The 21,514-nt window shown below is 45.4% G+C and overlaps 1 protein-coding gene across 2 annotated transcripts in view; it reads right to left on the bottom strand.

The window, feature by feature from the left end:
- Positions 1–19,663, bottom strand: part of Adcy2 (adenylate cyclase 2) — a 375,018-nt gene extending 355,355 nt beyond the window's left edge. For both annotated transcript variants that reach the window (XM_026397066.2, XM_077799966.1), the window contains exons 1-2: positions 19,427–19,663; positions 112–309 (exon numbers count right to left, since the gene is read on the bottom strand). In XM_026397066.2, the coding sequence (XP_026252851.1) occupies positions 112–309; positions 19,427–19,648 (420 nt within the window). In that variant the 5' untranslated portion in view covers positions 19,649–19,663. The remainder of the gene's footprint in view (positions 1–111; positions 310–19,426) is intronic.
- Between the last annotated feature and the right edge of the window lie 1,851 nt (positions 19,664–21,514).

Raw genomic sequence — 21,514 nt, 5'->3', positions numbered from 1 at the left:
GTTCTCAGTTCTAGGTCTATTCTTTGGAGTTTAGAGACACATTTGCAGAACTAAGATGAATACAGCGTAAGGCACAAGAAGAAACACAAAAAAGCACTCTAACTCCTTTACCTGGTCCCAGGGAGAGACGGTGCCTCCGAAGCACATGAACAAGTACCCCATGGCCACGAGACACATCCAGATCACCAAGGAGAACACACGCAGCAGCTTCTTAAACACAGACTCAATGCAGACGAGGATGAATATCGCGAAGAAAATGGCCAGCGCCGTTGGAACTGTTATTAAAAAGGCCACGTGGTCTTCTACTTCCTGAGGAGGGGAGAAAATGAGAAGTTACAACTGAGAGATCCCATGAAACTTGTGATTTATCTTGTTACATTGTTCTAACATGAATCAGTGTCAAAGTCTACTGGTGTTTTAGTCAAATTTGTTTTAATTAGTTATACATGACAGTAGAATGCATACATACACTTTGATATATCTTACATAGATGGGTATATTTTCTAATTTTTCTGAGTGTACGTGTTGCAGAATCACATCAGTCATGCAGTCATATACACATACAGTAATAATGTCTGTTTCAGTCTACTATCCTTCCTATCCCCATAACCCCGCCCCTCATCTCATTTCACTTCCCTCTACCTAATCTAAGGTAACCATTCTTCCTTAGTGCCTCTTCCCTTATTGTGAATTAGCATTCAAATATCAGAGAAAACATTTGGCCTTTGGATTTTTGGTATTGGCTTATATAGCTTGATACTCTCCAACCCCACCCATTTACGAGCAAATGCATTAATGTTCATTCTTCTTTAAAGCTGAGTAATATTCAGTTTCATATATATATTATATATATATATGTATATAATATATAATATTTTCTTTATCCATTAATCTATTGAAGGACATCTAGTTTGGTTCCATAGTTTAGCTATTGTAAATTCAGCTACTATAAACATTGACGTGGCTGTGTCACTGTAGTGCTGATTTTAAGTCCTTTGGGTATAAACCAAGAAGTGGGATAGCTGGGTCAAAAGGTGGTTCCATTCCAAGTTTTCTGAGGACTCTCCATACTGCTTTCCATAGTGGTTGCACCGATTTTGCAGTCCCACCAGCAGTGTATGAGTGAACCTTTTCCTCCACATCCTCACCAACATTTATTATTGCCCGTATTTTTGATTACTGCCATTCTGAATGGAGTGAGATGAAATCTTAGAGTAGTTTTGATTTGCATTTTTGTCAGTTTTTTGCTTCTGTGACTAAAGTGCCAACTATAGAGGAGAAGGAGTTTATTTGAGGGCTCAGGGTTTTAGAGGTCTTAGTCTACAGAAGGCAGGCTCCATTCCTCAGGGCTCTAGGTGAGGCAGGACATCATGTTAGAAGAGTGTGGCAGGGAGAAACAGCTCACATGATGATCAGGAAACAGAAAGAGAGAGCTCTTCACTCTCCAGATACAAAATATATACCCCATAGCCACACCCCCAATGAGCCACCTCCTCCAGCCACACCCCACCTGCCTCCAGTCACCACTTGGTTAATCCCATCAGGGACTAATTCACTGATCAGGTTTAGGCTATAACCCAATCATTTCTCTCCAAACCTTCTTGCACATTGTCTCACAGGTGAGCTTTTGGGGGACACAACATCTAAGCCATAATAAGGATTTTAAAAAATTATTTCAAAAGTAGAACAGTTTGAACTATTGAAAATTCATTTTATATTAAATAACCAGTTTTTCTGAATAGATCATACAATATTGTCTATTTAAACTAGGCAAAGAATCTAGACTTTAATCTTTACATTTTTCCCTGAGAGATGGGGAAATAGATTTTATATAAAAGAAAATGAGAAAATGCAAGAGCACAATGTGTCAGGAGGATCTAAGACACCAACTTCCTCGCCTGGATCAGAGACCGTAAGTACCCGGGCCTTATCATGATGAGCTTTTACCTTAATGCATAGCAATTAGTGTTTTAATGGGATTATAGGTTAATAGAAAAGGGTCAGAAAGTCCTAAATATAGAAGGCAAGAGCCCAGAAAATGCTTACAAGAATATGCCATGTTTGCTATTCTATATCCCCCATCTCTCCTGGGCTCCCATGGCAAAAGAAAAATAGGCATTTATTATTTAGCCTCTTACTGATGATGCATTTTTCTAAATTCATTTTCGTACATCAATACCCATTTTCTCTTTATCTCCCAGTCGCCCCTTCCCCCCATGGGCAAACCAATTATTGCGGTTCCGTGCAACGTCAGCCCCATGTCAGGCACCATGTTTCCTCTGATCACACAAGCAGGGACTGAGGCTTAGCCCTGGTGGAATGTTAACTGGAATCTTGCTGTCTACAGCATTCGTGAGAGGATGGGATGCAGCCTCAGGTCTTTAATCCTCACCCAGGTGGGTGGAGTTACTCAAACACCCGCAGGGGCATCAGCTGAAAAGCCAAGCATACCCATAATCCCTGCTACTTGGGAGGCTGAGGCAGGAGGAGTGCATGCTTGAGGTCAGTCTCAGCAACTTAGCAAGACCTTGTATGGAGCAGCCAGGTAATAAATACCTAAGCTGCCATGATGGGCACAGGGCTCCTCCATCCCATCAGCAGCTCCAGCCTCACACTAGAGATGGCTCCAACCAAGTGCCAAGCCACTGTCCTCAGAAGAAGGGCAGATCCCCAGGAAACCCCGCCCAGGTTCCCAGAGAGGGGACAGAACCAGAATCCTGGCCCCCTTTCCACTGACTTTGTTTCCTTTTCTCTCCCAAATTATGTGTGCATCAGCTGACACCTGGGAAAGAGGCACCCGAACGAGGGAATTCAGAAATAAAATAATTATATTAATTTCCTTATCCCTTACAACAACCCTACAAGGGGGCCCTCGTGTGAGCACCATTCTACAGTTGGGGAAACTGAGGCACGCGAAGGGCTGCTGTGGGTTATGAGGCTGGCGAGGGAGAGCACCAGGACTCCAGCCAGGGAGGGCTCGCAGGGTCTGTGGCAGGTGACGGGCCCTCTGGTCCTGTGGCAATCAGCAGTCCAAACAAGGGGGTCTGCCTTCACCTGGCCAAAAGGGTTTATCTCCAGAACTGGCAGAAAGCAAGGAGACCAAATGAGGTGATCTCCTCACTCCGGGCATCCATGATCAAGTCCCCAAGTTATTACTCGGACACTTTTGACAGCCATTTCAAAAGGGCATTAGACATCCACACGGCGGCGAGAGCTCCCCAGCTCTCAGAGATGCCGTGAGCGTGCAGGGAGGGACGGCAGCCTCTGGAGGACATCAACTTTGAGACCATGATCACGTCACACGGATCCATGGAAACCAGTTTCACCTGCAGCCTCCACAGTGAACTCACGTGAAGCCAACCACCATGCGGCCAGAAAATCACTGTCCTAACGACTGCGGCTTCTTCCACGAACCCAGCAGGGAAGAAACAACTGTGGCCCACTCTCACATCGCCAGAGAGACCGAGAAGCGGGGACAAAAGTGAGGACTGCCAGGTGGAAATTAGCAATTGCAGGAGGAAGGATGGACGGACAGACAGAGAGGCAGTCCTCACAGGAAGTGGGACCAGGTGAGTGGCCCCAAGGAGCCTTTCCTGACTTCCTCTTGGAAAGCCGTCTGTCAAGCGGCAAAGCCCCATGTCCCACCTTGCTAGGTGCAGTGCCTAAGACGGATGCTATTTTTGATTAAAATATTGGAGTACCTATTCTCTTTTCTTATTTTCTAAGATTTGATCACTGAGGAGTAACTCATCTGGTCTGACTTCTCCATGAGTTACAGAGGCATAGTGGTGGCTCCTGAAATCCCTTAGAGACCCGCAAAATAGTTTAATTTCTTTTAAATTGAGAACAACAACAACATGGCCAGCAAGCATTGTGGGTTAACGATGACATTATCCTTGTGATAACACAGTCTCCAAGGGTCATTTCCATATATTTCTAAGGAGGATGGCCCCTAAGCCATAACGCAATCCCAGGCAGCCGGGCACCCTGGCCCACAAGGTATGTGACATCACTGTGCATTCCACACAGCAGAGGAGGAGGGCCAGCTTCCAGCAGGAGGCCTGCCTGGTGGGCCAGCCAGGGAGCCACCCGGCCAGGGCTTTAGGACACACAGCTGCTCATGGTGGTGGCCCTGCCTTTAGAAAACCTGGGCCCACTGAACCACAGGAACTCTCTGAGGAGGAGAGCGCCACTTATTCCTTCTATGTCTTGGATGGCCAGGTCTGAACACGGTTTGATATGGACTTCTCTCTAAAACAGGACCTTTTTTATCAGTGCCAAACAGACAAACAAGAACATAAGCACGTTCATTAACGAATGTATAAGCTTGTAAACTCCAGGCTTGCTGATCCAAGTCCACACAATGAGGACAGGCCCTCAGAACAGAGTCCCACACTCTCCCCTGCCTCACCCTCCCCAGAGGGAGCTGCACCCTGCAGTGTGTTCTCCCAAGTCAGTAGTCCAGTTTTCAAACTTCAGAATATAAAACAAAGTCACTCGTAAAAAACAAGCCAAAACATCATCCATTCAAATTAAATATTTTTGTATTTTCCAACCCTCCCTCCCCTGGTGGGAATAAAAACATTTCCATACAATGCAAACAAATAAAATGTATGGAAATGCCCTTAGTAGTCCTAAAATGTACTAAAACACCTTTAAAAAGGTTAAAGAAAATACCCCGAGAGGCACAGTGAGTGCCTCTCACCAAGGAGCTGCTGGGCACTGGTTCATCACGGCCTCGATAATGGGTTCCAATCACTCTCTTCCAACATTCTATCCTTTCATTTTCGATGTCTTTTCTGGTGATTTTGTACGGCTTCTTCTAATTGCTGGGCCTATTAAACACCCATCGCTTTTATTTATTATGCGACAATTCTGCTGCCTCGGAGGCTTTTCCACAGAACCGTGGTGTCTCTGTATTTCCCTCCCTCCCGTCTGCACGGGTTTGTTGTTGTGGTTGTGGTGGTGGTGGTGGTTTTGTTGAAAGCACCATTTTTCATCTAGATGGGAAAGGGGAAAGGACAGTCTACATAAAATAATGCTTCCTGATGAAGAAACAGGCTTCAGGGAAGTGCTTCACCGTCAGCCAGACAAAGGGCAGAAGCCCACGCCCACTCCTTGCCACTGTGTGCCTGGGGCAGACGGAGCCGACCTCGGGTGGCCTCTCCGTGGCACACAGACTCAGGGGTGTGTGGCTGCTGGTGTCTGGCACATCACAGGCACACTGCAAGCAACAGTGATCGCTGGGCAAGATGACCTGTGCGTGTAGCCATAAAACAGGTCTGATACAGATACATGCACGGGATTTACATGTTCACAAGTCCATAGTAGAAGAAATCATTTTCATTCTTCCTGCATACAGTCGCACTGTATTTTACCAGGAAGTACAAAATGAATATTGTTATGGTGTAGACCTAAGGTGTACCCTAAAGGCTCACAAGCGATACAAAGCAAGAAAGGTCAGAGGTAATGGCTGAGCTATGAGAGCCTTAACCTAAGCAGAGCATGAATCCACTCGAAGGTGTAGCTGTGGGCAAGTAGGCTGTGGCTGGTTGAGGTGGGACACTGGGGTAGGCCTAGCTCTCTCTCTCTCTCTCTCTCTCTCTCTCTCTCTCTCTCTCTGCTTCCTGGTGGTCATGTCCAGAGCTGCTTCCCTCCACCATACTCTTCTGCCATGATGTCCTGCCTCACCTTGGCCAGGAGCTATGGAATCAGCCAACCAGGGACGGAGCCTCTGAAACCGTGAACCAAATAAATTTTTCTTCTTCTGATTGTTTTTGTCAGGTCTTTTGGTCTCAACAACAACAACAACAACAACAAACCTGAATACATAAGCAATTATAACTTAAGCACTTATAAAACTAGTAAAAGAGCCTCAAAGTATATAAAACAAAAATTTTAATTTCAGAGGAAAGGGTAAATTAATCCACTGAGTATAGAGGATCCATCACCTCCCTCTAGCCATCGATAAGCTGAGCAGACAGTAGAAATGAAAACAAACAAAAGGGTAGAAAAGATTTGAACCTCACAATTAGCAAGCTTGCCTTGTTGAAAAACACAAAACTCCACCCCCAACCATCAGGGAGAACAATATTTATTTCAAGTGCACACGGAACATTTATATAATCGTACATCAGGTAGCCTGCACAAAATTTCAAAAATCAGGAATCACAGCGTAGTTTAAATTAGAACCTTATTACAAAGACACAGATTAAAGCTCACCACATATTCATGACATAAAAAGCCCAATTCTAAATAACTTTTTGATCAAAAAAATAACATGAATTTTAAAATGATGGAAACAATACCTACCCCTGGGTGTGGGGCTTGGGTAGGGAACAGACAGGCTTCAGAGCTGAGCTAAATGGCTCTGGGGTCAGTTTGGCTTTGCTGGGAATTCTATTTCCCAGAATCATATTCCTTCTACGATTCTTGGATAGAGTTGAACTAAAGAGAAATTTGAACCAGATTTGGGAAGCACAAAAGCCCCGACCCAAGTCCCCACAGTCCAATGGGCCACGGCTGTCACAGTGCCCTGGGGACGGCTTCTGCCCGTCCTCGCCCGTCTTCTCCACGTTCCCCTCTTCTTCCCACGTTCCAGATGCTGGAGAGCAGGGCCCTGCAGACCCTGGGCTGCAGAAGCACAGGGGCAGGCAATGAGGAAGCAACAGTTCCCACAGACTTCCTCTCAGCTCCTGCCCTGGTCCTTAGGGTGACCATCCATGCTTGTCTTCACAGGTTTTCTGAAAACTACAGCTTCTCCACCCAGCGCTTCATGGAGCCTTCTAAGGACTCTCCTTTGGAGAAACAATTGCTGGTTTACTCCCAGATCCGAGAAGGGACCATGGGTCACAGAGTCTCCATGCAATCAAAGATGCCCATCACCCCTGGAGTGCTGTCTGACACTCCAACGACCCTTTGTTGAGACCTGCAAGGATGCGGGTGACTCAGAGCCAAGGTCCAACTAGGAGCACGGAACAGCGAATTCTTCCAACCGGTCAGAACAACCCAGGGAAAGAGAGCTAGGAAAGTGTATTCTCTTATAGGCTTAAAATACACACAAGACAACACGATGGGGGAGAGAGAGAGAGAGAGAGAGAGAGAGAGAGAGAGAGAGAGAGAGAGAGAGAGAGAGAGAGAGAGAGAGAGAGATTGAGAGAAGAGAGGACAGAGAGAGGCAGCAAATGCAGAAGCTCATCCTGAATGAAGAGAACCCTGACCGTCTCCTTGATGCTATGTGGCCTCTAGAATCCACAGGTGAGAAGACAAATGAATTCTGAGAAATCTGTTTCCAAAACACATCAACCCAAACCATGGCTCTTCTAGATTTAGAAAAAAACTTGGGGTTCCCTATCTGCCTTGCCATGGCAGGAAGTGGCTGAGAAAGCTGCTCCATCTGCAGAAAAGGAATCTCACCCATACTCAACCCAGATGTGGTCAGGAGGGTTATACTCGAGGAAGAACCTCCCAGAGGGAAGAGGCAGAAGCCACAGAAGATACGAGGACAGGAGCCTAGTCCAGGAAATGGATCAAGGTCTAGAGAAAGAGCAACCCTCGGTCTCAGGGCCGGGGACCTCATCCAATGCCTGCCCACTGGGTGCAGAACTGCTAGAAGCCAGAGCCCAGGGCGTGTGACTCTCCCCATGAGACAATGGGAGGGTCTTCTGGGGGGTCCTCTATGGGAGGTGGTTGATAACCTGTGTTCCAGTCCCCAGGTCTCCAGACCAAGAGAAGCCACACTCAGCCTTGATAAAGAAATGACAGCTCACTGTTCCCCGTAAACAAAGGAATGTCCCTCTCTCAGAGACCCTTGACTGGGCCTGCTGCCTTGAGTGGGTAGGTGGCTTCCAGGAAGCGGATTTTCCTAAGCAAGGGATGCGCTAAACACATGGCGACCAGGGAGGTGCACGGCCGTAGTAATTAGGGCGGCTAGACACCCTGTTTCACCTCTCTGCCTGGCTTTGTCAGCAAAACTGGCTGTGACAGTTCCCTTCCCTGTGGCCATGCTCTTGTGAAATTCTCCCCAACTTTGACGTTGGCCCCTGCCATTTGATTCCTTTGGCCAGCCTGATGACAACTGTGTCACACCAGAGGCTCGACAACACTTGAGATGGTGAGCTTGCCCTTTTGCTTGGTGCCCTTTGGAATTCTCAGAGCTTCATGCAGAGAAACTCTGGCTAGCCTGGTAAATGAGGGAAGAATGCAGTCCAGTGACCTGTCATCCCACCCAAGTACCATGCCTTACAGCTGCCAACTGGCTGCATGTGCAAATGAAAGCCATCTTAGGAGATCTAGCTATGAACCAACCTGCCAACCGACCACACAAATATGAGCTAGAACAGCACCAATCAGCTGGGCAATCTTCAGTAAGACATAAGAGCTCACCCAAAAAACCCTGAGATAAATAAAAGAGTAGTTATTCTAATCTGTTAACTTCCGGGGTGGTTTGTTACACAGCACAAGCTAACTGATCATCCTGTGGACGTTTGGAATAGCTTATATGAAGTAGTATAGCAAAATGTACTTTCCACATACGGGTGACCACCTCCTATCCCGCATGCTGCTGGCCCTTTTCTCCCCAAGTACCGTTCTGTATCTCCTTCTATTGAACCTGGAGATACTCAACAAAGAGCATGGTGTAATTAGTTTACTTTGGCTTCAGGGACAGGATCATAAAAATGTCAAGCATGTCTCCCTTGTTCTTTTAGGATAATCACTGTTGGAACTCAGCTACCACACTCTGAGGAAGTCACGTAGTCATTTGGAAGGGCCATTATAGGTGTTTCAGCCAACAGTCCCAGTTGACTATCAGCTGCTGGCCAGCACTGACCCCCAGACAGTGGTCAATTGTGCTTAAAGTTGTGCTTCCCCCAACTTTAAGCCACTGCACAGAACGGCTGCTCTGGCCATGCCTGACCAAACGGAAGATTCAAGAGGAAAACAAATGACTCTTCTAGGGGTTTTTAATACAACAAAAGATAACGGAACACTTAATCTGGCCGAGAGAAAAAGACATCACTTCATATGTAAGATGTTAATTGCCAGCAGTAAAACCCTGTAGCACTCTTCTCCACCTCCTCTCATCCTGAATCCCCAGTGATGGCCTGAGGTCCCCTGCTGACTCACACTTAGTGTGTGTGTGTCAGTCATACTCGTTGTGTGAAGCCACAAAGATTTTGGAATTTTGTGCTTTCTTAGCATGATCTTCAGTATATTCTGACTAAAGTAACAGAAAGTCATAAAGATAATGTGAAGTAACAAAATACATAACAGAATAAACTAAGATAAACATTATTCCAAAGATGAAGCACCTGTAAAACTTCAAAGTGAGAATGCTATCCTCAAATGTTTGACATCACATTTGAGAATTTGGATGAATTACAACATTCCTGAAAAATGTTTTAATGACACTGACCAAAGAAACATAATACTAAGTAGTCTATGATTACCAAAGATACGGAAACAGAAGTTTTAATATCTCCCCACGGGAAAAAGCAAGAAGCCCTGGTGTCTTTCTAAGCAAATTACATCAACTCTTTCCAACATGGCTAAAACTTCTTTTAAAAAACCAAAAGGGAAGATATACTCCCTAACTTATTTTTATAAGACTAGAAAAAAAATCTATTTTTAAAAAGAAATAATAGACTGATAAAGGAAATTTTCAAATCTATTTCAGCCAAAGAATATCTGCAAAAATCTTAAATAAAATATTAGCACATTACCCACAAGCTTTCATGAGATATCATGAAAACTGAATTTGTCTCAGGAATAAAAAGTTGCTTAATGTTAGAGAAATCTATAATTTCAATTCAGTGCACTGACAAATTAAAATCTCCCCCCAAAGCACATGGTTATCTCCACTTGGTAAAAGTCAATACTTTCTTTCTTTCTTTCTTTTTTTTTTAGATTAGAATACAAGGAAATCTCAGAGGATACCTACAAAAACTCCCAACAACATCCTTCTTAATGGATAAACTGTGAATGAATTCCCCTTAAAAGCAGGAAAGAGCCCCAGGGACCCCAGGCACCAATTCTGTCAATATTATATTGCCAGCATAATAAAACAACAAAAAGAAATTAAAGGCTTTGCTTTTAGAAAAGATTAAATATAACTCATCATTTGTCAATGATATGGCAGTCCACATGGGGCACCTGGAAGACCCTGTGATTCAGTTCTGCACTTAATAAGCGGGATGTGATGGACAGTTGTTGGACCTAAGATCAATGTCCAAAGCTCATTTGTATTACTTTATACAAGCAACAAAAGAATAACATTAGGATTTGGAAAATGCCATTTACAGTAAGCAACAAGCTTCAAATCAGTTTTAGATTGAGCAAGTTAGGGGCAAGAACAGCCCATAGAAAATTATAAAACTTTGCTGAAGCATAAAATGAATGCAGAGGTGATCCATGATAGGTATAGAACACTTTAATGCCATGAATCATAGACTGTTGGCAATGAGTCAATAGACTGAATATGAAAAGTTTTCAGATGGATACTGACATAAATTGACTGTACAATTTATATGAAAAAAAATGAAAGGTTAAGAATAACCAGGGTCTCCCAAAGAGTTGAATAAGAGGATGTTACTTGCTCTATCCAATGTAAATACTTAATATGAAGCCTTAGTAATGAATAGTGCAGGTATGCATATGTGTATGTGTCCATATGTGTGTGTTTAACAGGCAGGATTGAAAACACAACAAAAAATCTTGACCAATGGAGCAGAAGAGCCCATAACAAACCCCTAATATATGGAATTCTGATATATAACAGATGTGAGGAAAGTGTAACTGAAATGTACCAGCAAAAGTTGATTACCTACAAGAAACATGTATACAAGTGGATTTTGATCTCTGCCTCACACAGGTGAGGGAGCAGGTGACACCCTGTATCTGGATGGTCCTGTATCTGGATGCCTATCATAAGCTAAAACATCTGAGTGGAGTGGCACTGGACGTAGCTCACCTCCTGAGCATCCTCGATTGCTTAGCAACAATGCAAGACACGATGTGACTGGGAGCTCAGACTCACTACCACTGCCCAGCACCACAAGAAAGCACTCTACTGCACATTGCTATCCCAGGGAAGAGGGGTGGTTTCTACTGAGTCTCACTTTCATTCCATCCTTAAGTCAAAAAATCTTAAGTTGAACCATCGTAAGCTAGGGACTGTCTATGTATCATTTGCTATATGTATAATGATAAAATGAATAAAAAGAAGAGAAAAAGTAATAAAAACGCAATTTCTATATGAAGTTTACATCTAAAGAGAGATAGCGGAATGGAATGGGTGGAACATATAGACAGAAATACGTGTACCTGGAGGTACATATTTGTTGGTATTCTATCCAACTAGGTTTATTTATTTATAAATAAATACATGAGCCAAATATAGAGCAAGGAGGATTATGCTCAAGAATCCAACGCTAATCAAATTAATCAAATGATTAATCCATTCTATGTACCTGACATCCAATTCCAAAGAACATGGACATTATGTGTTTGAATTAACTGCAGGTCATTGATGAGGAAGCATTCGCCGTTAGGATCAGCACCTCTGGGAGCTGTGGTAACATCTCTTCATCCCACAGTTCACTTCCTGCCTCTGTTCTCTTTTGTAATTAAAAAAAAAAAATAATAGATTTTACTAGTTTTAGTAATGGACTTCTCCAAGGTTTTCTTTTCCATACGATGACTCCAGATCCATAATAGCTTAAAATCTTTTTTTTTCCTTTTATTCTTTATATAGTTTTTAAAATAACACAGGACACTAAAACACATACACGTATACAATAACTCCGGCTTGTAAGACTTAGGAATAAAAGCCAGTGTCCCCCAGCTCTGTCTTGCCCTAGCTGCAGGGTCCCCACATCATGACGTCTGAGGGACGGTGACGAACACTGAAGAGAGGGGTCAGGATTTCTCCCTCTAAGCCCTGCAGTCAGGGCTCCTCCTGCTGCTCCGCCATCTTCTCCATCAGGAACCTTCTGTGGGCAGTGACCCTGGTGGCGTGATCTCCCCTCAGAATTCTCCCAGACAATAACAACCTTCTTGAGAAATCTTCAGAATTTCAAAGTTCTGAAAGAACTATTGTTTTCCAGGTCTGCACCTCCAAATTCAATAAACTATTCACTCACCGTATTTCAGTTACCCTGATAACTGAAAATCCCCATTTCAATCCCTGGCTTTTTCAAACATGACTTGATTGGACTCAGATGCTGGCGTCCCTAGCAGCCAAGACCCGGGGGTGGGGGGGCGGGGGGTGGAGGCTCATGAACCCCCACCCCCGCCCACAGAGGTGTTCTGAAACTGGCTCAGAACTGGCTGGCCCAGGTTCTCAGGGTGTCACCTGCTCCCTCACCTGCATAGGCCCAGGTAAAGAAGGGAACAAGAGGACGTGTTTGCAACACTGCCAGAAGAAAACGGCTGGATGGATGGAAACTTCCTCCAAACCCCCTCCAGCCCCCTTCCTTGTGCCTTGTATTTTACTGCAATATTCTTATGCAAAGAGACGCTGAAGGAGCACAGGCTTCGTCTTGTCAACTTCACTGCACACACAGGTGGCTCTGTGACCCACCTTCCTCCTCCCAGAGGCGGCCAGAGTCAACAGTGGGTGTCTATTTCCTAGTCTGAAGCTACGCAGTCACACCACAAATATCACCTTATTCCTGAGTAATTTTATATAAACTCATCCAAAGCCAACAAAACTGAAAAGGATGTTAGACTGTAGGAATGCCAATGTGGCAAGAATTTTAGTGCTCCAAAATCTATGCTCGCCAGGCGCAGTGACGCACATCTGTAATCCTAGTGGCTCAGGAGGCTGAGGCAGGAAGATCACGAGTTCAAAGCCAGACTCAGCAAAAGAGAGGCACTAAGTAACTCAGTGAGATCCTGTCTCTAAATAAAATACAAAATAGGCTGGGTATGTGGCTCAGTGGCCTAGTCCTTCTGAGTTCAATTCCGGTACACTCCCCCCACCTCCCTACAAAAATGTATGTTTCTCCTATCTCTGCTTTTTTTTTTAAATAACTCAAAGTTACATGTAAAACTCAAAGTTACATGTAATTTATTACATAATTAAAACTCTGAGCACACATTTTGTTTCCATTTGTCTATAAGAGCCCTTGATGAGGACATCCCCTCTGTGGTCTAAATACAATAACAGAGACTTACATTTGTTTGGGATATAATATGTGCCCAGTGTTACACTAAATGCTCATATGGTCTATCATACAAAGCTCCGGGAGAACCTAGTTGTTATTCATTTCATTTCATGAAAGTAACTGAGAATAGAAGAGTTAATTTAACTTGTCAGAAACGTGTAATAAGAGGCAACATCGCGGCCAAGAGCCAGGTCTACCAGCAACGCTGTGATTTCCACCAGTGGGCTACAGGAGGGAGATGCAGCTGGTGAGGAAAACGTAGCAACACGGTGCAGGATGCCGACATCAATTAAGCACCTGTTACATTCTTAGCGTTTTGTTAAATACAGGGGATGCCAAGCTGCTTCCTGGAAGAGTCAGCAATTAGTTGAAGAGTGAAAATGAACCCAAAGAACTGATCTGAACCTCAGAAGACAGGAATGTGGAGCTGAACTCCTCTGAATAGTCTGTGAGTTTTGCAGGCCTCGGAGGTAGAAACCAACAGAGGGAGGAATGCTCAGAAAAAGAAGGAGGCAGCAGGAGCCAGCACCCTCCCAACTAAGAGAGCTTGAATCTGAACATGCAGCACCGAGAGTCACAGGTGGAGGCACACACAGGGTCCAAAATGGTAGACCACCCCAGGGCGGCAAACTGTAGTTGAAGATAACACATCAGTGTATCAGCGATTTTTGACCACCCCAGGGCGGCAAACTGTAGTTGAAGATAACACATCAGTGTATCAGCGATGACATACAGGTGGAGTGCCACCCGGGGTGATGCCAATCATAGTGCCTTCCCCAGAAGGTGCTCAGGAAATACTCAGTGAGGGAAGGAATGGCTCCAGTTCCACAGACCTTCCTGATGTCAACGCCAAGTTGTAGAATGGATGCAGATACCAAAGGGTTGAGCCCAAAGACCTCGCAGGGGTTCTCCCATGACTAACAATCACTGATGGAATACATAATTAGCACAACCATCAAATCTGAACAGAGTAATATCAGCTCTAACAGGGTCTCCCAGTTTTCAGTGGAATGTATGATTCCAAATATCAGTAAGAATCACACTTAACAGGAATGGGTATAGCATGCCCAACCATCTATGTCAGAGACTTCTCAAAAAAAGCAAACCACAATGGATGCTCTGCTTCATGGGGCAGATGTTGATAATATTTAGCATAATGAAAATAAATGGTTCTACCAATTCAATCCAAAGAGTCAACCGTGAAGAACACCTCTACCCAAATGTCTTCATCACTGAAAGAGAGAAAAAATGAAATGCAACTCTGTTACACAGAATGAAGATTGAGGATTTTCACATAAGAAGGAATTTCCACAAAGATGGCCATCGTGCCCAGACAAGAACTGGGAATCCATATCTCCAATGCTTTCTAGAGAAGTTACTCAGAAAAAGCCAATGCCCTGTGACCCGGTCCCGACTATGCAGCTGCTGACCTTGAAGAAGTTCATTTGCTTTCTGGGCCTCAGTTTCCCCATCTGTAGAACTCCAGCCCTAAAGCAACAAGGCTACAGCCTTCTTTCACAGTAACAAGGAAAATGCCTTCAGCTAACAGACCTTGGGGCTCCTTCTGTGTCTAAGGACTTTCTTGCATGTACTAACTTGGATCATGGCCTTATGAAGCAGGTGCCATTCCATTTTACAAACAAGGAAACGGGAATTAAACAAGTTGCCCAAGGTCCCAGAAGTGGAAACACAGAAAGGGACAAAGCCAGAATGCCAACATAGATAGATGCTCTTAACCATTATAGCCTACAGTGTTTTCACAACAGGGAAGGCAAGTTGAATTTAATCATGCATTTTTTTTCTTTTTCTTAAAAAAAAAATGTTTCAGGTACTGAGGATCAAATCCAAGTGGTCTACCACTGAGTTGCCTCTCTAGTCTTAAGCATGTATTTTAATATCAAAAGGATACCTCCAGTTTCTTTGAGATTTTTTTTTTTTGCTACTCCTATAAATTGCAACCACCTTTCCTGCAGAAAATTACAGTTTTTCCCTGGTTTTTGTTTATGCCACAGGTAAATTATAACTGAAATGACTTAGTGAATTACTGGTTGTAAATGACTAACACCTGCGGAGCAATAGTCTCCGGCATGTATAGAAATGAACAAGAAGATGTGTCTTTAGCCACCTTTGCTCCAGTACCTAGGAACATGCTCTGTTCTTTTCCACTCCCAAGATTTGACACTCGAGAAAGAAAGCACAGAACTTCCTAATCCTTAGGGGAGATCTGGGGTGTATCTATGTGCCTTCCCAATCTTCAACCTTTCAAGAAAAGGGTGTCTTCCATCCACTAGGGGCACTGAAAGATTGAAATAATAAAGCTTGCTTCCACTTATCAAATGATAGGGTACATTTGTTTATTTTGGAAAAATAATATTATTTATTAGTAGTAAAATACTGTCTGACTTTTATCTTTGTATGAAGGATGAGATAAGAGTCAGATATATTTACCCTTAGAAAAAAACACCTAATGCTGGAAAATTGATTGATAATGAAAAGTACTTATGGTTCCCTTCTTAAAAGCCAGCTCACTCCATCAGCATAAAAAGGTGTCACATTCCCAGTCCTGCATAGTATACCTAATTTTATTTAATAAAAATGCCAGCCTTTATTTCATGATAATGTTAAATCAATAATAAAAATGATTTTATTGAAGTAACTGACATAAAATTTATGGGAAGAAACAGTTCTATTCAAATTGAGATATTGACTATTCCTAATCATCAACTTTACCCAAACAAATCTGGCTGCAACCAGCTGGTATTCTGACAAACTAAAAAATGGATATCAACCTTTCCTAACAATGACAGGCAAGTTTTGAGAAAAGCTGGCTGATTTGAGACATCATAAATGAGAGAATTTTGTTCTAAAAAGGAGTTCTTGTGCATTCACAGATGAGAACCAGATCTCAAAAACAACATGAGATGATAGATGTATGACTTGGTGTGGTCTCACTAGTTCTAAGTTTTCTGGTTCAGGGGTCAAGCTTATTTTGCCCTTCCCACCGGACTCTCCCGTGCCTGACACTTGATAGGCACTCAATAAATGGATGTAGAAAAAAATCTAAATCAGACTTTAAACTAAAACTTTCCATACAAAGCAATAGAAAATATTATTAACTAGAATGTGAAAATTTAATATTCATCATCCTGTCTTCTATTCATTTTGTTTCCTGTATTTGGATAATTCTTAACAAGTATGGACTAAAATGATTTTTTGTAGATTTTTATGTAGAAAATAATGAACTATGCAAGATTACAAAGTTTCAATTCAGGTTTTATTTTTACAGAATAGTAAAACTACTCTGAGGATCACTTTAACTTCATAGTCAATAAAGCAGAATCATGGATTAACTAGAGATTGAAATGAAATGAAGTCATTTTTTGAACAATTTCAACTAGGAAAAAACATAAGGAAAATCAAAACAAAGCTTGCTTCCCACCCCCTTTTAATATATATTTCAAATCCCTTCATACAAAGGCAATTACCTATAGTAAAAAAATCTCTATGTACTTGGGATATGCTAAAATCATCCTGTAATCCAAATGTTCTAGGAGACCAGGAAGGTGCATTAAGAAAACTGCCAGACTTTCTCTACTACAAGAACTGATGAAAGTCTAATGGAAATGAAAACCAGGCAGATTCAGGGGAAGGAAGGAATCCGTCCAAGATTTCAGGAAGCAAAAATAGATCTGCTTCACTCCTGAATTACATGAGAGCCCAGCTATTCCAGCAAAGTGCTCCAAGGTAGGAAACCCGGCAGGGCCCAAAGCAGCCACAGTACTTCCACCCCAAAGTCAGACCTTTCAGAAGCCAATCTCTGCTCATTCAGGGACACGAACTCATCCCCACACATGTACACGCAGCTCTAAAGTAGCACCACTCCATCTTCAATGTTCCTACCACCAGCTCTCTTTGACTATCCAGAGGGAGAATGTCTTTTGAAAAGTAGAGCTGCTGGCTGTGCTATTACTAAAAACAAAATGGAAATGAGCTATTGAGAGCTCAGAATTATCCCAGTGCTTTCTACAGTGCAATTTGTAAGACAGCACCTATGTCTCCCAGACACTGCCCATTTCAAACGGCCCTGCAGCCACGACTCCTTCTGAAAAGAGCCTACCACATCCAGTCAATCCAGTCACCCTCTATGGGAACATTTCCACACAGCTCATCACTGCTAAGGATTCACACAGTAGGTATGAGACCGTGGACCGGTATAGCAGAAAGCAGGTTCCATTCCACTGTCCATCCCCCTGGGTGACAGACATGCCATGGGGAATGCCCACTCTGTGCTTCAAGTGATTCAGCAAAGAAGGAGTGGAAATGATGGCTATCAAAGAATAATAAAGAGGCCGTGGATAAAGTTTTAAAAGGATACTATGCCACATTTGTGCCAAGCCAAACAGAATATAAAGGAAGTTTTTAAAGAAACACAAATATGAAGAACAAAGACAGTTCAGAGAAAGGTGCTTCAAACCCCACTTCACTAAATATCTGACTGACCCATCCAAGAACATCTATATCAATGGGGTTTAAGAATTAAAGTGTTCTATCATAGAAAACAAAGTAATGTGCACAGTGAACATGAACTTCACACTTGTCTAACTGTATTAATGGCACTATAAATAGGCCATCACCTGCTGCTCCTTCTTTCCATTTAGAAAAGAACAAGCCAGAACAGTTAGAATTACAGGCTCAGGAGAATCGCAAGCACAAATGCCCTGGCAGAATAGATTTCCAAAGGAAAAGTCGTTCATGTTTTCTTCCCTGCAAGTAGAGGAACAAAAAGAGCATGTCTTTAGAGACTGCTTGCCCAATGAGACTGGACAGAAATCTCTCTCCAAGTCCTTTTTATCCTAAAAGCAGTAAAGAGTGACAGAGATGCTCTTCCAGGATATTCAAGGCTGGTTCCATGTGAGGGTGAGGGGCGTCTCTCTAGCCACAGTAAGACTACAGGAAGCAGTTACATTACATACAAGGACCACTTTGTGACCTGTGACGTCATAGCCTCCTACACTGGATTTGCTCTCCTTATCTCTGGAACTCACTATGAATACAGCAACCATTGAGTAGTATATAGAAAGAAGAAATTATTTTTTTTTTAAAAAAACATGATGGTAACATTCTTCCCATGCATAATATGTGAGCACCATCTGGCTTAGGATACCCAAAACAAATTATCAAATACCAGAGACAGCTATTTTGAGCATTTAGTCAAATATAAGCAAGATCCACTTCTTTGCTCCTGGAGGTAAATAAATATGAGCATATATTTGCACTCTAAGATCAAAATTTATCATTCAGTGGAGGCATTACCAGCACAACCATGAATCAAAAAAAAAATCCTGAATAATCGAAGGCTTGCACACAATCTGCACACGCATACCATGGGCAGTGCAAAACTTTGAACCACACACTCAGGAGAGATCAGTAACAGGAAGTTACCGCCATCTACAGATTTCCTCTCACTGTTTAAGGGAGTGTGCCAAGGATTTCTGTTGAAAAATAAAAACTGGCAAAATTGGCATTAGCTGTTGAGCTGCATTATGCTCCTAGTGATGAAATGGACTTTAATAACCTGCACGAAACTGTAGATACGTTGACTACCCCTCCAGAAATTTAAAAAAAAAAAAAATCGAGGGTCCGTCTGAAATGCTGCTTCATTGACGTCTCCTAAGATGTGAAATGTGCAACCTCTCAACACTCCATCACTTTCTGTCTCTGGGCTAAACAGAAACAGATTTAAAGGCAAAGGTGTGCAATCGTATCTTGTCATATCTTTTTGCATTTCTCTTGCCATTAGCTAGCTACTTTCCCAAGGCAGGCTTTTGAAAAAGGTGAAAAATGCCCAGACCTAACTGAAACCCCAGCTCAGGGGCTGTCAGTGGACTGGAATGGAGGCAAGAGCGGACGCTCCGAGAAGCCCGAGGGCTGATTCTGTGGAGACCTATTGAGCGGATGTTGCGGGCAGCGGCCGGGGAGCAGAGCGCAGAGGAGTTTGCCAGCGGGTGCGCAGAGAGGTAAAATCCACACGCTCTGCCCGTCCACCTGGCGAACACCCTGTCAACTTTATTTTGGGCAAAGAAAGCCTTCCAAGGAAACTTTTCCCTGCCCGCAACCCTGCTCCAACCAGGCCGGCTACGGGCCGGCAGGCGGAGCAGCCAGCAGCCCCAAGCGCAGACCCCGGCGGGACGTGGTCGCGGGCTAGGTCCTTCCTGGGGACCGGGAACGCGCGGGGCCAAAGCAGCGGGGAGGCCACTCACCAGCCCGAGCGCGAAGAAGACAGCCAGCAGGGCGAGGCAGGCGCCCATGACGATGAGCAGCAGGAAGACGATCAGCGGGTGCTGCTGGCTCATGCAGTAGTAGGACTCGTACAGCCAGTCCCGGGACCGCTGCAGCCCCTCGCCGCCGCCCGCCGCCGCCGCCGCCGCCGCCTCGGCGCGGTCCCGCAGGTAGCGGCGGCGCCGCATCGCCTCCTGCCACATCGGGGCGGCTCGCTGGGCGCCCGCCGTGCGCGCCCGGCCGGGGCAGCGCCTCTAGCCTCGGCCGCCCGCGTCCCACCCCCGCGCCGCCTCGGCCGGCCGCTGCCGGCACCCGGAGCTGCGCGCAGGGGCCTCCGGCGCAGGCGGAGCTCGGCGCCCCAGGCTGGGCGCGCTGACGCGCGGGCGGGGGCCGGGCGGCGGCCTCAGGGCAGCTCCAGGCGCCGCCGCCGCCACCGCGCGGGAGGGGGCGGGTGCGACAGGGGCCCCTCGGCCCGCCTCTCCCCACCCGGCGCGGCGCAGCCGGCCTCCGCGCAGAGGCGGCGCCGGCCCGCACCCACCACCGCCCCCCGACGGCCAGGCTGCGCGCGGGCGGAGGCTAGGGGCTGGCGTCCGGCGGGGGAGGGGGCACCGCTGCCCCCCGCCCCAGGTCGCCCTCTCCTTCTGCCCTCCCACACTCTGCCACAAGGTCGTCCGCCCTTCTCTCTCCTATAACAGAACAGCTTGGGCGGAGTGCGGCTCCAGCCTCCTCTCCACTAACTCAGAGCACAACGGTGTGGGGAGGGGCACCCTCTGTACCCCAACCTCCCACCCGGCAGAGATTACTGCGGTGGTTCCAACTTCCTCTCCACTATCTCAAAGGGCAGCGGGGACCCACATTGCCAAGCTCCAGTTCCCCCACCTCTTAGTGGGCTGAATTATGGGGTTGCTCTCGTAACCTCTCCACTGTCTCAGAGCACAGAGGCCGCCCATCATTTAGCAGCCCCTCAGCGGACAGCGGGGGACTTCCTCCTTTTCACACTCTGGAGAGCAAGAAGGGGTCTCTCATCCTCCCCGCAGTAAGTGAGATGTCCTCTCCTTACCATCAGCATTTGACTCTCAAGTTCCTGTCCTCTCCCTAGCCTCAGAGGGCAGGGGTCTTCTTGGTTGTGACTTGCGCCCTTAACAGAGAACTCCCAAACACGTGAGCAAGAAGGGAAACGCACAGTCCCTGCCAGGCTCAGGTTGGCACCATCACTTGGAAACCCTTCTCTTCAAAGCTTTAATTACGATTTGGAGGTGCACAGAAACCACGATTTGGAGTATAGGAGGTCTTTGGGGTACCCTCCTTGCAGAGCCCCTTCTGCCTGGCCAGGGAGCATGACAGGGCTCTTAGGCAGCAGTGTCATGGGCTCAGGGATTTCCTCTCTGCACTCCATATTGAGGTATTGGGCTGGGGAGGTGCCCCCCCATGGGTCTGCACCCCTGCAGGTGTCTGCAAGACCCCACACTCCTGAGACTCCAAGTCTTTGACCCTTGCCTGGAGACCCGAGATCTCATTCCTGACCTCTAAAGAAGACTACACATTTTGAAGTTTCCTCCTGTTGGAGTGTTGCCATCTCACCTTCTCCCACCTTCTCCCCACCTTCTCCCCAGAATTTTTCTAAAGGATCCAAGGCACAGTGGGCCTGCCCTCTCCTATCGCCAGTGGGTCATTCTTTTGTCTTTCACTAGACAGAACTCAGAACTTCACTAGGACCTGGTGATCTTCTCCAACCGCACTGCTGCGGGCCCAGACCATCCTGTTGCCCTGGCAGGAAGAGGTATGTAAGCTGAGCAGCCCTGTGACCCATGAGTAGGGTACCCACATCATGCATGGAGACTCAGACATGGAGACTTACCGGGATTTTATTTTTAGCAAGTTAACACCTTCTGGGTGCAGATGGTTAAAGGTTCAAGGATGGCACATCTGTGTCAACCTCTACAGATCTTAGAGAGACCTCCCCAGACCATCGACAGAGGGCAGGGGTGAGAGTAGTAGGCTGGGGGTCCAGGACACAAGGTCCTGGGAAGGATGTGTTGCATCACCAAAGTCTCTCTTGCCAGGACCTG

This window comes from Urocitellus parryii, chromosome 1 (genome assembly GCF_045843805.1).
Source record: "Urocitellus parryii isolate mUroPar1 chromosome 1, mUroPar1.hap1, whole genome shotgun sequence".
Taxonomy (NCBI): Eukaryota; Metazoa; Chordata; class Mammalia; order Rodentia; family Sciuridae; genus Urocitellus; species Urocitellus parryii.
The sequence above is the reverse complement of the archived record's forward strand: the minus strand, read 5'-3'. Positions and strand labels throughout refer to the sequence as shown.